The sequence below is a fragment of the Delphinus delphis genome, chromosome 19 (genome assembly GCF_949987515.2).
Source record: "Delphinus delphis chromosome 19, mDelDel1.2, whole genome shotgun sequence".
Taxonomy (NCBI): Eukaryota; Metazoa; Chordata; class Mammalia; order Artiodactyla; family Delphinidae; genus Delphinus; species Delphinus delphis.
The window spans coordinates 56,663,950-56,677,360 of NC_082701.1; the positions used below are offsets into that span (position 1 = coordinate 56,663,950).

General features: G+C 52.9%; 2 protein-coding genes across 4 annotated transcripts in view; both read right to left on the reverse strand.

Annotated features, from left to right (window-relative positions):
• Positions 1-13,411, reverse strand: part of TEKT3 (tektin 3) — a 160,394-nt gene that overhangs the window by 79,544 nt on the left and 67,439 nt on the right. The gene's annotated exons all lie outside the window — the stretch shown is intronic.
• CDRT4 (CMT1A duplicated region transcript 4) overlaps positions 8,830-13,411 on the reverse strand; it is a 72,017-nt gene continuing 67,435 nt past the window's right edge. Inside the window, exon 3 of the mRNA XM_059996990.1 lies at positions 8,830-9,298. Coding sequence (XP_059852973.1) covers positions 8,841-9,298 — 458 coding nt within the window. The 3' untranslated portion in view covers positions 8,830-8,840. The remainder of the gene's footprint in view (positions 9,299-13,411) is intronic.

A 13,411-nucleotide genomic window follows, 5' to 3' on the forward strand; every position in this document is an offset into this window, starting at 1 on the left:
ACCTTGTACCAGGAACTGTTCCAAGCGCTGGGGATACAGCGGTGAACAAAAGAGACAGACCCTCTGCTTTCCTGAGCTGATATCCTACTGCGACAAGCAATAAGTAGATGGTGGAGTGGTCCAGCAGGTGGAAAGTGATACGGAGAAAACCAAAGATACGTGTGAGGAGTGCAGGGAATGGGCTGCAGCAGATAAGCTTCTCAGAGAAAAGCTCCGCCGAGAAGGGGGTACTTGAGCCAAGACTCTCAGGACGTGAGGGAGAGAGCTATGCACGTGGATGGGAAGGAGCCTTCCAGGCAGGAGGGTGGCAGGTACAGAAGCCTGAGAAGGGAGCCTGATGGCTGGCGTGATGGGGTCCAGGAGGCTGGAGCTGCCAGGGCGAAGGAGAACGTGGAGAAGAGGTCCAGAGAGGAGACTAGAAGAGCTGGCTGGCTGTTTGAAGGGCTCTGGTTTCTTACTAAGAGGGGATATGACGTGATGTGACTTCAGGTTTTCAGAGGATAACATTTCCAAAGGGACACACATCTACTGGTTAGGGGTGGTCACCTCTTGGGAGAGGGACAGGCGGAGGCAGGCAGGGAGGTGGGGACAGAGAACTGTTTTTCATCATATTCCACGGACGTCTTTTTGGCTTCTTGACCATGTACAGGCGCGTTGTTTTTTCCGTCTTTTAAAGAGCCTTTTTGCCCTGAGTGAAACACAAAATAAGGAACTTCCCCCAGAAAGGGACTCCTTTATTCCTGGGTGGCTGCATAATCCAGGGATTGCCTGCATGATGTCTTGGGTTGCGTTCCCCAAAAGCAGACTCTAAGATGAGGATTCAAGAACAAGGAGTCTACTGGGGACATGAACCTGGGAGACACAGCAGAGGAGTGGAAAAGTAGGGCAGAGGAGGAAAGGAGGCCGAGGGTCAGGGCATCCTTGAGGGGACGGCTACTCGGGTACCCGAGGCTCTGTCCCGCTGGGAACTCAGAGACAGCGTGGGACTGGCTCACTTATCCACCCAACGTAGGGGTAAGGAAGCTGGGCTATTTGTCCTCCACCTCCTGTTGGCCATACCGAGGGCAGCTCCGGGGACCTCAACGCCCTGTCCGTCTGCGGCAGGGCATCAAGAGAAAACTCCAGGTGGAGAGTGACTGGTGGCTGGGGTGTGGGCGGGGGAGGGGATGTGGACCAGTTGCCACAGAGCTCATTTTGCCTCTTTAAAGGACTGGCAATGGTTTGTCCCTCCAGCACTTCTCACCCTGCCTTTCGTAAAGAATGCTGCTCTTTAATTCATTACACGTGAAGATGGAATCGATCAAAGGGAACGGGGTGGGCTTGGAGACGTTTCGAAAAACCCAAGTCTCCTGGAGCACGAGAGACAGGGATCGTCCCGGAACCAGGGTGTGGATGCAAACACCACCTGCCTGTGGTGCTCTGCTGGGAAAGAAAGTTTCAACAGAATCTTTAGCTTGCCTTTTTTTTTTTTTAGGAAAAGGAATTGTAGATGGCGGTCCGTGTTTGGATGTACCTGGGATGCCCCACCCTCTCATCCACCCTGTTTGTGTCACTGTCCTGCTCCAAGCTCAGTTCTTGCAGGAACCCTCCTGAAGGAATTCCAGCTGCCTGCTCTGGGCTACCAGGACAGGCCCCGCCCTCGGGCCTCCTGGCCCCTTCCCCGGCCCATGACAGGCGTCAGCAGCGGATCGGGAAGATTTGGAGGGACTGCATTCAAATCCTCGGCCAAATCACTGGACCTCTCTGACCCTCTGTTCCCTTGTCTTCAGAACGACTGGGTGAGATTAAAGGAGCCACCCTTCCACATCCTCCCTCATTCTGTGTTTCTAAAGCATCTGGGTTTTGGTACAGCCCATGAACTGACTCAGAAACTATCATGACCAAACAATGGAGCTCAGAAGGCTCCGAGCAGGCCCAGCTTTGCTGGAACAAGGCACAGTTTCTCAGGTTGGCAACATGGAGTCAGTGGATGACTTGGAAGGGGACCCCTGCCACTTGAGGAGGCGATGCCTGTATATACTTCTAACATCACTTGTGAGCTCCTCAGAGGCGGGCCGTACATCCCGCTTTTCCTCACCCCCCATCTTTAAGGGTGAGCTATAATGTTCACAGTGCCGGGCCAGGGAGAGAGGAATCCAAACAGGGTTTAGTCTCCACCAACAGAGCTTGCTATTTCCCTGCCTAAAACCCCGCAGTGGCTGTCGGTCATTCTTAGGAAGAAGTCTGTCTTTCGTTTTTGTGTCTTGAGGTGACCCACTCTCACACCCTGCCTCCCCAGCCTCCACTTGGGTCCCTCAGCCCACACCCGCCCCCGACACTGGGGCTTCTCAGAATGTGCTCTTCAGACCTCCTTCAAATATATAATACGGTATTATTAGCTATAATCAGCATGCTGTACATTAGATCCCATTCATCTTATAACGGGAAGTTGGTACCCTTTGACCAATATCTCCCCGCTCCCCCCACCCCCAGCTCCTGTAACCACCACTCTATTCTCTGTTTCTCTGAGTTCAGCTTTCTTAGATCCTACTTATAAGTGATATAGTAAAGTATTGTCTTCCTCTGTCTAATTTATAAAATAGGCCTTTTATTGAGACTGTGTCTTTGCTGGTTTAATAATTTTTCAATAAACAAATAAGGGCTGCACTTTCATAAATTTGTTCAGAGGTGATGTGCTGGTGATGGTAGTGGGGATGGAGTTGCAGATGGGGGAGGTGAAGGTGAAAGTGGTGGTGATGGTCACAGTGGTGGTGATGATACTAGTAATAGCTGTAGATGGAGGTGAAGGTGGAGGTTGTGGTATTGGTGATGGTGGTCATGATGTTTGTGCTGGTACTGGTGGTGGTGATGGTGGTGGAGGTGGTAGTGGTGGTCACAGTGGTGATGGTAGTGGTGGTAATGATGTCAATGGTAGTGGTGGTGGTGGTGATGGTCATGGTGATGGTGATGATACTAGTAATAGCTATAGATGGAGGTGAGGGTGGAGGTGGTGGTGGTGGTGGTGGTGGTGATGGTGGTGGTGGTGGTGGTGATGGTGGTGGTGGTGGTGATGGTGGTGGTGGTGGTGGTAATGGTGGTGGTGATGGAACTGCTGATGGAGATGGTGGTGGTGCTGTTGTGTGTATCCTGCCAGGAGCTTCCCACCCTTGGACATCAGAAGGCATAACTTCCCCACATTCTGCCAGCAGGATCCCGAGAGGACTAGACAAAGCCCTCTGCTAACTGTTCTGAAGCCCCAACTGCACTGTGTTCTCTTGAATATTGTGATTGTCTTCTCCAGGCCAGGAGAACTAAACCACCTCTTAGAAATGGGCCACTTGGTATCCCAGTGGCAATTCTGTGACCAAGAGGGAGGTTATTGACCCGGGAAAGGAAGGTGGAGGTGGCTCCAGTGGCTCCAGGATTAAGGGGGAACTGGCCCTGGATTCTGAGTTAACGGCCATGAGTTGAGATCCATATTGGAGGTGGAGCTGGCCCTCACCAGGGAACAGCATTCAGATTTAGGCTGTGGGCCTCCCAAAAGAGACACTTCCAATAGAATTGTGATTTACTCTGTTGTGCTTCTGCCACGCCCAGGCCTTCAGGGTAGACTTGCTGATGGACAACCTGGGAGAGCCGTGCCGATGGCTGGGCTGGGGAGAAGTGGGACAGCAGCGACCTGGGACCTTGGGACAACTGCTCCGGAGTGAGACAATGGCCAGGGTGACAGGGGCCCTGAGGGGCGGTTTCGTGAGCTACGCAAGCATTCCTCAGAGCTTCCCAGAGAGCGTCTGGGCGCTCCCCGTGGGCCTCAGGAGGGAGGCTGGGACCCACGATCCCGGCATTAAAGGGACCTGCTTCTCCTAAAGTTTGTGGAGCCTGGGCCATCTCAGCTCCCTTCTACCGCAGGGAGCCGGAGCCACTTAAAACAAGCGTCATTTAATTTTGCAATGGCAAAAAAAATAAATAACAATGAAATTCAAATGGAAAGGAAGGAGGGGGGAAAGAAAAGGAGGGAGAGGCTCTGCAGACGAGGGCAGAAAGAGGAAGGACGTAGAGCGGGGACCCTGCCTTCCCAGGGTTGAAGCGCACCCCTTGCCCCGGTCTACAGAGGGACCTCCACAAACCCGGAAATGCTGGTAGAAAGCACGGAAGGCCAGAACTGGTCTCTTTGCTCCGAGACCTGGGGAAGTTGAGGTGAGGCTCAGTGGGCCAGAGGCCAGATGCTGAGGGCTTGGGCCTGGTCCCCGCCCGGGGTCTGGTCAGGGAAACACAGGGGCTAGAGGCCTGCCTTGAAGCTGCCTCGCCAGCCGCCAGCCAAAAAGGCAGGAAGTGAGTGGCCTGGGGTGAGCAGCGTGCAGATGTGGGCGCCGCCTCTGTGTTGCTTCGTGGGGCCGGGAGGGACAGGCCATGCCCTGAACCTGGGCCCAGCCAGGGGACAGCTCCATGGTGCTACAGAAACAAACAAGAGAGCCAGGCCAGCATACACTGAAGGCAGCTTTGCAAAGTTCAAAACCTTCAGCAGGCCACTACGCTTCAGTTTGGCCAAACTTGCGCCATGACCTCACCCCTTTTCATGAGCAGCTGTCCTGATCCGAATCCTGCTTCCTTCTCTAATCCCTTCCTCATGAGCCTGGGGAGGGTACATGAGGAGCTCAAGGCAAGAACGCCCTCACAGAATCCTGTGCTTCTCTGTAACACCCCTCGCAACCGCGATGGCATGAAGTGATTGTCCGGTGTCTGCACCACCAGACGGAAGCCTGAGTGTCTGCCCTGCTCACGGCTGGGCCCCAGCAGGGTACCTGGCACAAGCCAGCACCCAGTGCATATCTGTCGGGTGCCCTCGATCGGCACCCGAGAAACTGTTAGGTCTATGAAATTTTGTCCCTTCTGATAAAGCCCGGAGGAAATATGTATAATTAACTTGGAATTCCATCAGACAGGCATGGATTGGTCGTTTAAAAGGACAGAATAACTAGATGTTAAATTTTAGGAGACTGTGTGTCCTGCTACTCTATCCCTCCCACGTCCTACAAGGAAGGGCACGTCCAAGGTGCCAGCTGGGTCCTTTGTTCGAATCACACTGTCAGGACCAGAAGGAACCTTACAGCAAAGGTGCCTGCCGCTTGCCTCAAACTTTCTACACAACCCGGCCAAGTGGTTTCTCCAGCCTCTGGATATTACAAAAGAAACCACCGCTTCGCCATGCATTCTGTTTCGGGTGTCAGGACCTGGCGTTGTAAGTAATTGAGCCCCAACCGTGTGCCAGGCTGTGGGCCGAGCTCTGGGAAGATGACCGTGAGCAGGGCTGACCTTGTCCAGATCTCACGGCCCTTCCAGACCCTCCTTCCTAGCTCTGCTGGTCCAGCGGCAGACGGTGAGTTAGCTCTGGTTCACGGGTCACACACGACGGGCTTCTAGTGAAGCCACTGCCTGACAGATGGGTCAGCAGCCACAGGCAGGACACACCTGCCCTCTTGAGGACGCGCCAGCAGGACTGCCGGTGATGAAACAGAGGAGGAGAAAGAGGGGGAGAAGGGGGAGGGGACCCGGGTACAGGGGAGGCAGCCTGGACTTGGGCTTGAGGGCCTGGGTTCCAGTCCCAGAGGGGCTCACTTCCTTCAGGGTCAGCTAGGAAAGCATACAGAAGCCCCTGGACAGTGAATGGATGTAGACGCGCTGCAACACACAGAAGTGTGTGCACAGGTGCTGGCGCACGTGTGGTCCTCGGGGCGAGCTTCCTTCCAGCCGCCACTTTCTCTGGAACCAACTCCTCTCTCCACAAACCCCTCCTGACTGGCGGTCCGCAGAAACCATGCTGACTTGCTGGAAGAGTTGTGCTTCTCACCTGCCTTGTCTACCAAAAGCATTGGAGGGTCCTGGGTGGCTGAACACTTAGACCTGAAGAGGAAGTGGATTGGTACCACGAGCTCTGCCCGGCCCCCAGCAGTAGAAGCTTCCTAGAAAGGCCTCAGGTGGAGTGGGAACTTTTATTTGCCCTGGAATAGAGAGCCTGGGAGAAGAGATGGGGGCCTTGGCATTAAGCCCAAGGTCATTTTCATGACACTGTTTATCCCGCCCTGTCCCATATAGACATCGGATCATCGTCAGGACCAAGGCACAGAACATGGGGTGGCACCTAAAGCTGGGGTGTTCCCGCATCCCCTGCCGGCGCTGCCTGCCCTCACCCCCGAAGAGATGCGAGTGGGGAGGGGTTAGTGAAGGAGGAAGAGGGAGGGTTTCCTGATTATTTGACAAACACAAACCCAGGTCTGAGCTTCAGTCCGGGCTCTGACGACATCAGCTCACAGTAAACCCCAGGCCCCTGTTTACCTCCCCCCTCCGGCTCGCATCCTGTCTTATCTGTGGCCCCGATAACCTGCCGCCCCTGCCCGTCACTCCAGAAAGGAGGGGCTTCCAAGAAGCTTCTAGGAACGAATGACTCAGCTAAAGCTGAAAAGAGACGCTCGGTCCTGACGGGCACCCTGGCCAGCCCACATCTCACAAAGCACTTCTACGATCTTTTTTACCACCTCTGCCGACACGCGGAGCGAGGCTACGGGGCTGGGACTCTGCTGCGGGTCTCCGTCTCCAGGGACACGGAGCCAGTCCCTGCTTGGGGTCCCTGGGCTACGTGTGACTTCTCCTCCACCTCCCAGGACGCCCACCAAATCCCAGGGGTCAAAATCCCTACCTCGGGGTACCCAGCTTTTATCCATGTCCTAAGAAAAGATTAAGGGGACTGTGGGGCAGTCGCGCCTCCTACAGCAAGGTCCTCCGGCCCACGAAAGGAAGAGGAGGATTTGCTGTCTATCAAGTGCATGGCTCCCCCAGGCCCCTGGGTTGAGGCCTTCCCCCCGCCCCGCACCCCGCCTCCCTTGCCAAGTGGAGGGCTCCCAGGCCACCGCCAAGCACCCGGCCCGCACCCACCAGCACTGCAGCCTTGTTTACACAGTCACCCCCCCAGGGACCTGCGAACCCAGCTTGGCCTTGAAGGGACTCCCTCCTTTCCAAGGAATTAGACTGTTTCTCTCTCAAAAACGGCCTCAGGAGACAATGCGTCTGGACCACAGTCACAGACACAAGCCATTTTCATCACAGCATAGAGTGCGTATGTCCTTGGTTCCTGCTTGTGTGGTTGTAACAGGCTGAGAATTAAACTAATCTAAACAATACTATCTATAAAACAACCATTTTAACTTAGAGAGTATATGCGTGTAACAACTGCCAAACACCTAGAGATTTAAAAAAACAGAAACAACAAAACACCCAAAAAACTATGCGAACACTAACACAATGAGGATCTATAATCCATAGCTTCCCAAACATACTCTGGCTATAAACCCCCATAAAAGGAGAGAAGAGAGAAGAATTCTCGTTGGGAATTTATCACCAGCCTCCATGTCTATAAATGTTCCGTGGACCCAAATACAGTCATTCAGATTCACTGGAAATCACCTATTCTTTTTGCAAAAATTCAGCCTCTTCCAGCAACTAGCACATTGCATCTTCTATGTCTCCGTGAGGGAAACAGGGTGAGTATTAACTGCTTCACAAATATAAGCAGAGAAACTCAGGTGAGGGCAAAGAAGAGAGATGCTACCAATGAGGGCATGCTCAGCAGGCAAGCCCCAAGCCTGAGACCGTGTGGTCTGCCTGTCATAACTCGAGTCTCTTTGTGTCTAAAGACAGAGTCTTCTGCGTCCAGACTGAGTACAGCATCGTTTGCTTTGAGGCCAAGTGGGAACAGCTCAGAGCATGGGTGGACCAATGCCAGCTGCATCTGACAAAGCATAGCTGGGGTCCAGCCGGGAACCTCTCCCCCAGCCAACTGAGCTCCACAAGACTTAAAGAACTACAGGGGAGAAAAATCCTCCATTTCTCAGCAGGGGACGCCCGGGTCTCCACTGCCACTTTGTAAACCCTCCAAGGAGCAAACATCCCAATACCAGGTGCCAAGGCGGGCAGCAAGGTGGGATCGCCCAGAACCCCACCGGGCAGGTAGTGAGCTCATCTTCCCTTGGCTCCAAGCCCATCCTTTTGCACTCTGCTTTGAGATGCAGGACTTGGGATCCTGCAAATCACATTTCTGCTCCCCTCCCGGTGAGGCTCTGCCCATCAAAAGAGCCAGAGGGAGTCCGGAGGCTGAAGGAAGAAGAAGGAACTCGCTCCTGATTTGTTTCCTGTTTACCTCTGTCGGCTTCCTGTCCCTTTCTGTTTTCCCCAGCAATTCTCGTTCACTCGGACGGTGTCAACTCCTTCCAGAAACAAATATTTGAGTCCCATTTTGGTTTTCCGAACACTCTCAGAGCCAACTTCGGGGCGTCCGTCAGCCAAACAGCTCCCCCTCCTCAGAGGCAGGGCTGCCACCCCCAAAGGGGTCTCCTGCGAGCTCAGGACACCAGCGTCTGGGAGCTGAGATGCAGCCCACCTGCCCCTTCTCCGAGTGTCTAACTCTTAACGCCTTCTCTTTGTCCCCCCAGCCTGCTTCCTGCGGGCGCCCCCTCCATCCACATCTCTGTGTCCCCTTCCTGCCTTTGCAGCTACCTGGCTAGAAATTCTTTCTATCAAAGGATCTCTGGTGTGATTGCTGTCTCCTGCCTGGACCAGGACTGATTCACCCCCAGCTGGGTCCTAAGCATCTCTGGCAGGATCTAGAGCCCGGGGGCTTCCCACCCGCACATGACTGCACTGCCAGACAGGGTGCCCTCACCCCCTCCGTGGCCCACATTCCATCTGGTTGATCTCAGCCGACCTCTGCCCGAGCAGGGGCAAGTTCCAACGCAAAGGCCGTCACGAAATATGTGGCAAATGGCCCTTAACTGCTGTACAAGCTTGGGGGCAGCTGCAGGGACTCCCTGTTAAACGTCGGGGCGTTTCTCCTCGCCGGCCAGCAGTGAGCGGTACGGAAGCACCCTCATCCTCGGCTTCCGGGAGAAGATGATCTTGTTGTAGTCGGCGGTGGGACTTGCCCTAGCATCCGCGTGGAAGTGGGTGCGCTCTGGAACCACGGGGGAACCCGTGTCCGACATGGAGAAAGAGCCCCACGCCGAGAGCATGGTCTCTGACCCCACGTCCTTGAACATCATGTTGCCTAAGGACGTGAAGGACTTTCTCCTTTCCAGCTGGATGACGCTGGGAGGCTTTCTCTGCCTGCATGTCGGCCGGCTCTCCTCGGCCGTTTGCAAGCGTTCCACGTCTCTGGCTTTGCTTTTCTCAATCAGTCTTTTCACCAGCGGGGATGTGTACGTGACATAGGCGGGCCACAGGTCATGTTTCTCAAGCAGATTCACAGGAAGCCCGATGTTTTCTGTCAGTTCTACCGGCAACGAGAAATACGGGCAATTTAGAGGCACTCGCGGCCAATGATTCCATTCTTTAAGGGTCGGAGGGTATCGGAACTACATGTTGGATTTCCCCCCCATCATGCATGATAGCCCTTCCATCCCCCGTATTCAGTGGGAATAAAATGAAATCCAAAGTTAGGAGACATGGACTTTCCTGGCAGTCCAGCAGTTAAGACTCTGTGCTTATCGGAGAATGGATTACTTTACAGGTTCATCCGCGAACATTGGAAAGTCCCAGGGAATGTGTCCACTGCCTCCTGCCAACGTCCAAGGACTAAGAGATCGGGTGGCTTCTAACAAGGTCACGGGTGAGGTGGGGAGCTGTGACCCCACTTTGAGAACCATCGGTCCAGGGCCACGCCACTCCACCTCTGTGAGCACTAAACCCCGGGAGAGCCTGGGAAAACACGGCGGCGGGGTCCCGCCCCAAGGATGCAGACTCCGCAGAGCTGCTCTGGGGACTGGAGAACTTGCATTTCTAAGTCACTCCCAGGCGCCGCTGCTGGTTTGAGCACCTCCTGTGAGTGGCCCTGGTTGAGGCTGAATAAGCTCTAAATCTTTCTTTTGGCTGCAACATACACGAGGACCGGCTTGTGCAGGTGGGAAACGCGGCCCTCAGGGGAGCGACTGCCAGACTTTCCACCCCTTTTCCCTCCTCATCGAGGAACCACTGTGGAAGGCAAGGGAGCGAGCTCTTGACGGGGGTCACCTTCAACGCCACTGCATTTATAAGTAACACTCCCAATGTCAGTGTTTTATTATAATATACCTCACGAAGCATAGCATCCTAAAGATTCATTCAAACTCTTAAAAAAAAAAAAAAGCGAGTTTTTGTCAAACCTAGTCAGATTCAGGCCTCGTGGATTCCTTACTGCTAAGTCTTAGTGGCAATCTTTCATGACAATACGTTTTTAGGAGAATTCACAATATCATTTTTCTGAAGCTAGGGAAGAAATAATGCTCAAATAGTCTTCTAAGCTAGAGAGAGTTTCATGTAATAATAATGATGATAAAATGGAAGTTGAAGCACCTTATGTCTCCTTCTAAGACCTAGAATGTCAGGCCATCCATTCCAAGTCCCCAGCAACACAGAGTATGTCATCCAAGGGGTCACTGTCCTTGCTTGCCCACCTCTAACCAAAGGAATTCCTGGCTTATCCTCCACGTTTGTAGGGCTATTAGAAACGTGAGTACCAGGAGTCCCCTGGCGGCCTAGTGGTTAGGACTCGGCGCTTTCACTGCCGTGGCCCGGGTTCAATCCCTGGTCAGAGAACTGAGATCCCACAAGTCATGCGGTGCGACAAAAACAAAACAAAACAAAAACAAACTAACAAACAAAAAACACATTGAATTATACAATAAAAATAAGTGTATTTTTTTTTTTAAGTAAGAAATGTGAGTACTTCTCCCCATACATACAATAGGATTAATCAATCATGTCAGACGGTGGAAAAATGCTCTGAACCGGTGATATTTGGGGGATGTGGGATCATTCATCCTTGCTTCTAAGCCTCTAGTTTATGAGCCCTGAAGCTTCAGAGAAGCCCAGTTACTAGTGAATCGTTCGTTTCAACAGCATCCCCCTCAGAGCCCCTTGCCCCATCCCGCTGCTCCCATAACAGCCTCCATGGCTGATAGGACAATTCCACAGACTGGTAGGTGTTCTCACGCCTGCTGATGCAGAGACTAGGATACTGTACAATCAAGGGTGGGAATGTCCGAGACAGCCTCAAAACTCACGGGGAGGACTTGTTTATAAATCAAAGGAAAGGGACTTCCCTGGTGGCGCAGTGGTTAAGAACCTGCCTGCCAATGCAGGGGACATGGGTTCAAGCCCTGGTCCAGGAAGATCCCACATGCCGCGGAGCCACTAAGCCCGTGCACCACAACTACTGAGCCTGCGCTCTAGAGCCCGCAAGCCACAACTACTGAGCCCACATGTCGCAACTACTGAAGCCTGTGCGCCTAGATCCTGTGCTCCACAACAAGAGAAGCTACCACAGTGAGAAGCCCGCACACCGCAACGAAGAGTAACTGCCCCCGCTCGCCGCAACTACAGAAAGCCTGCACGCAGTGACAAAGACCCAACGCAGCCAAAAGTAAATACGTAAAATAAATAACTTTATAAAAAAAATAGAAAATCAAAGGAGAGAAATAGTCGACATTAAGTCTGAAGACAAGCTGTGGGCTCTGATAATTTCCTCCAACTCTGGCACGCGGGGTCCATTCTGTGTCCCTAGAAATGAAACGCAGACCAGTGGTCCCCAGACAGAGGCAGCATTGCTAGGGCAGGAGGCATGACACTGAAGGGGTTTTCTTGTTTCTCCTTCAGGCACGAAGGCCCGTGTTCAATCCTCTGGGTTTTCAAGCCCAGTTCCTCCCACCCACCCCCCGGTCTCATATCCCAACATCCCCAGAATCTAGTCTGATTGGCCGGGTTTGGCCCAAGTAAGGAATGACACTTGTCTGGAACCTGATCTGTGACCTGGATCGTGTCTCTTCGCCCCGTACGACCTTTGTCATCTCACTTACGAGGTGAGGACGAGCTCCTGTCCTGCTTCTCTCACAGAGGCGTGGTCGTTATAATAAAATGTTATAATAAAAATAAAGTGCTTCTACGTCAGTGCCCCCAGTTTCGCTGCATGTTGGGATTACTGGGGATCTTTAAAAAATTCAAATACCTGGCTCTTCCCTGCCCCCACCCCACCACATTGTGATCTAATTGGAATAGGATACAACACAGGCAGCGGAATTAAAAGCTGGATTCTAACATGCAGCAAGGTTTGGGAACCGCTATCGTAGAATCTAAACCCCCCCAAAACACTGAAGGTTTATAGGGTTTTAACTACTTCAGAGATAGGAAACAGGTCCAGGAGGTCACTTCAGTCTTTTTTAAGTTCTAAGACACAGATTTAAGAATTTACACATTCAATTCCGACGTATATTCAAGGATTCTTTGTTATGTATGTTCAGGACTGCATATCAGTGGCCTTTAACCATTTTAAAGGACCCTGGAGCATTCCCACCACCACCTGCCAATACGGGAACCACTAAGACCGAAGAAAGCGCTGAGCTAAGAACACTGGGGCTGAGGGTGGTGCTTCGGTGCAGAACTAATTCACGCTCTATCTGTGGCCACAGGCTGCATCCTTATCTCGGAAAACCATCCTGCAAAAGGATTTTGTGGGTTCCAGGCAGGACCGATTGGATGAGTGGGCACGAGTCCACCCCACTCAGACTGTTTGCCCCACAAATGCTGTGTAAGTAGTGCTGTTTGCACACCCCTGATGGGCAAGACAGTATCTGGCTCCAGTGTCTCCTGAGCTGTGCCCCCAGAGAATGCAGGCATCTCTCAAGATGTTAAGAGGTGTTACTTAAAGGAGGGGAAAAGTCCACGGCAAAGACCACCCTCTAAGGGCTGCATATACTTTTTAATCCAGGGGGCCCCCATACACGTAGTCTGTGTGGTTTTGCAATAGAAATACAGCAAGCCTGTCCGCAGTCCAGCTGGCCTGAAAGATGACGTGTTAAATTCCTTTAGTGCAGGCATTTCAGAGCCTGTGATAGGCTGACTTGTTCTGTAACTCTCCAGAGGGAAACTGGGATGCAGCATCCCCTAACCTCATATGACCAGGGAATCATTCATTCATTCACTCACTGGGAAGGGCATCTCAGGGAACTAGTAAACCAGGGAAACGGCTGGGAGAACTCTGAAACAATGTCCTCGCCAGCCCTTGTTTTGGAACCTTGAGCATCAGAGGAGGCTCTGCCATAAGTGGACAGAGGGACAAACTTGCTCAGGGTATAGCTGGGTCTTCAATGACTCACTTCCTCCAGAACCAGCCTCAGAAGGTTGGCCTCACGAAAGTGCCCATCCCCAGAAGCGCCAAGCCAATGCGAGGGCCCAGCACTCCCCGGAGACCAGACCCACTTCCCTCTGTCCTCTCTGCTCTGCTCTAACCTGCAGGCATCTTGTGTTGCTTGCGTCTCCTCTCACTTTTCTCCCTGAACCATCCGGGGAGCTTGTCTGTTCCCCGAGGGAGAACCACATTTTCCCCGACAGGAAGCTGATGCAGAGTTTCTTT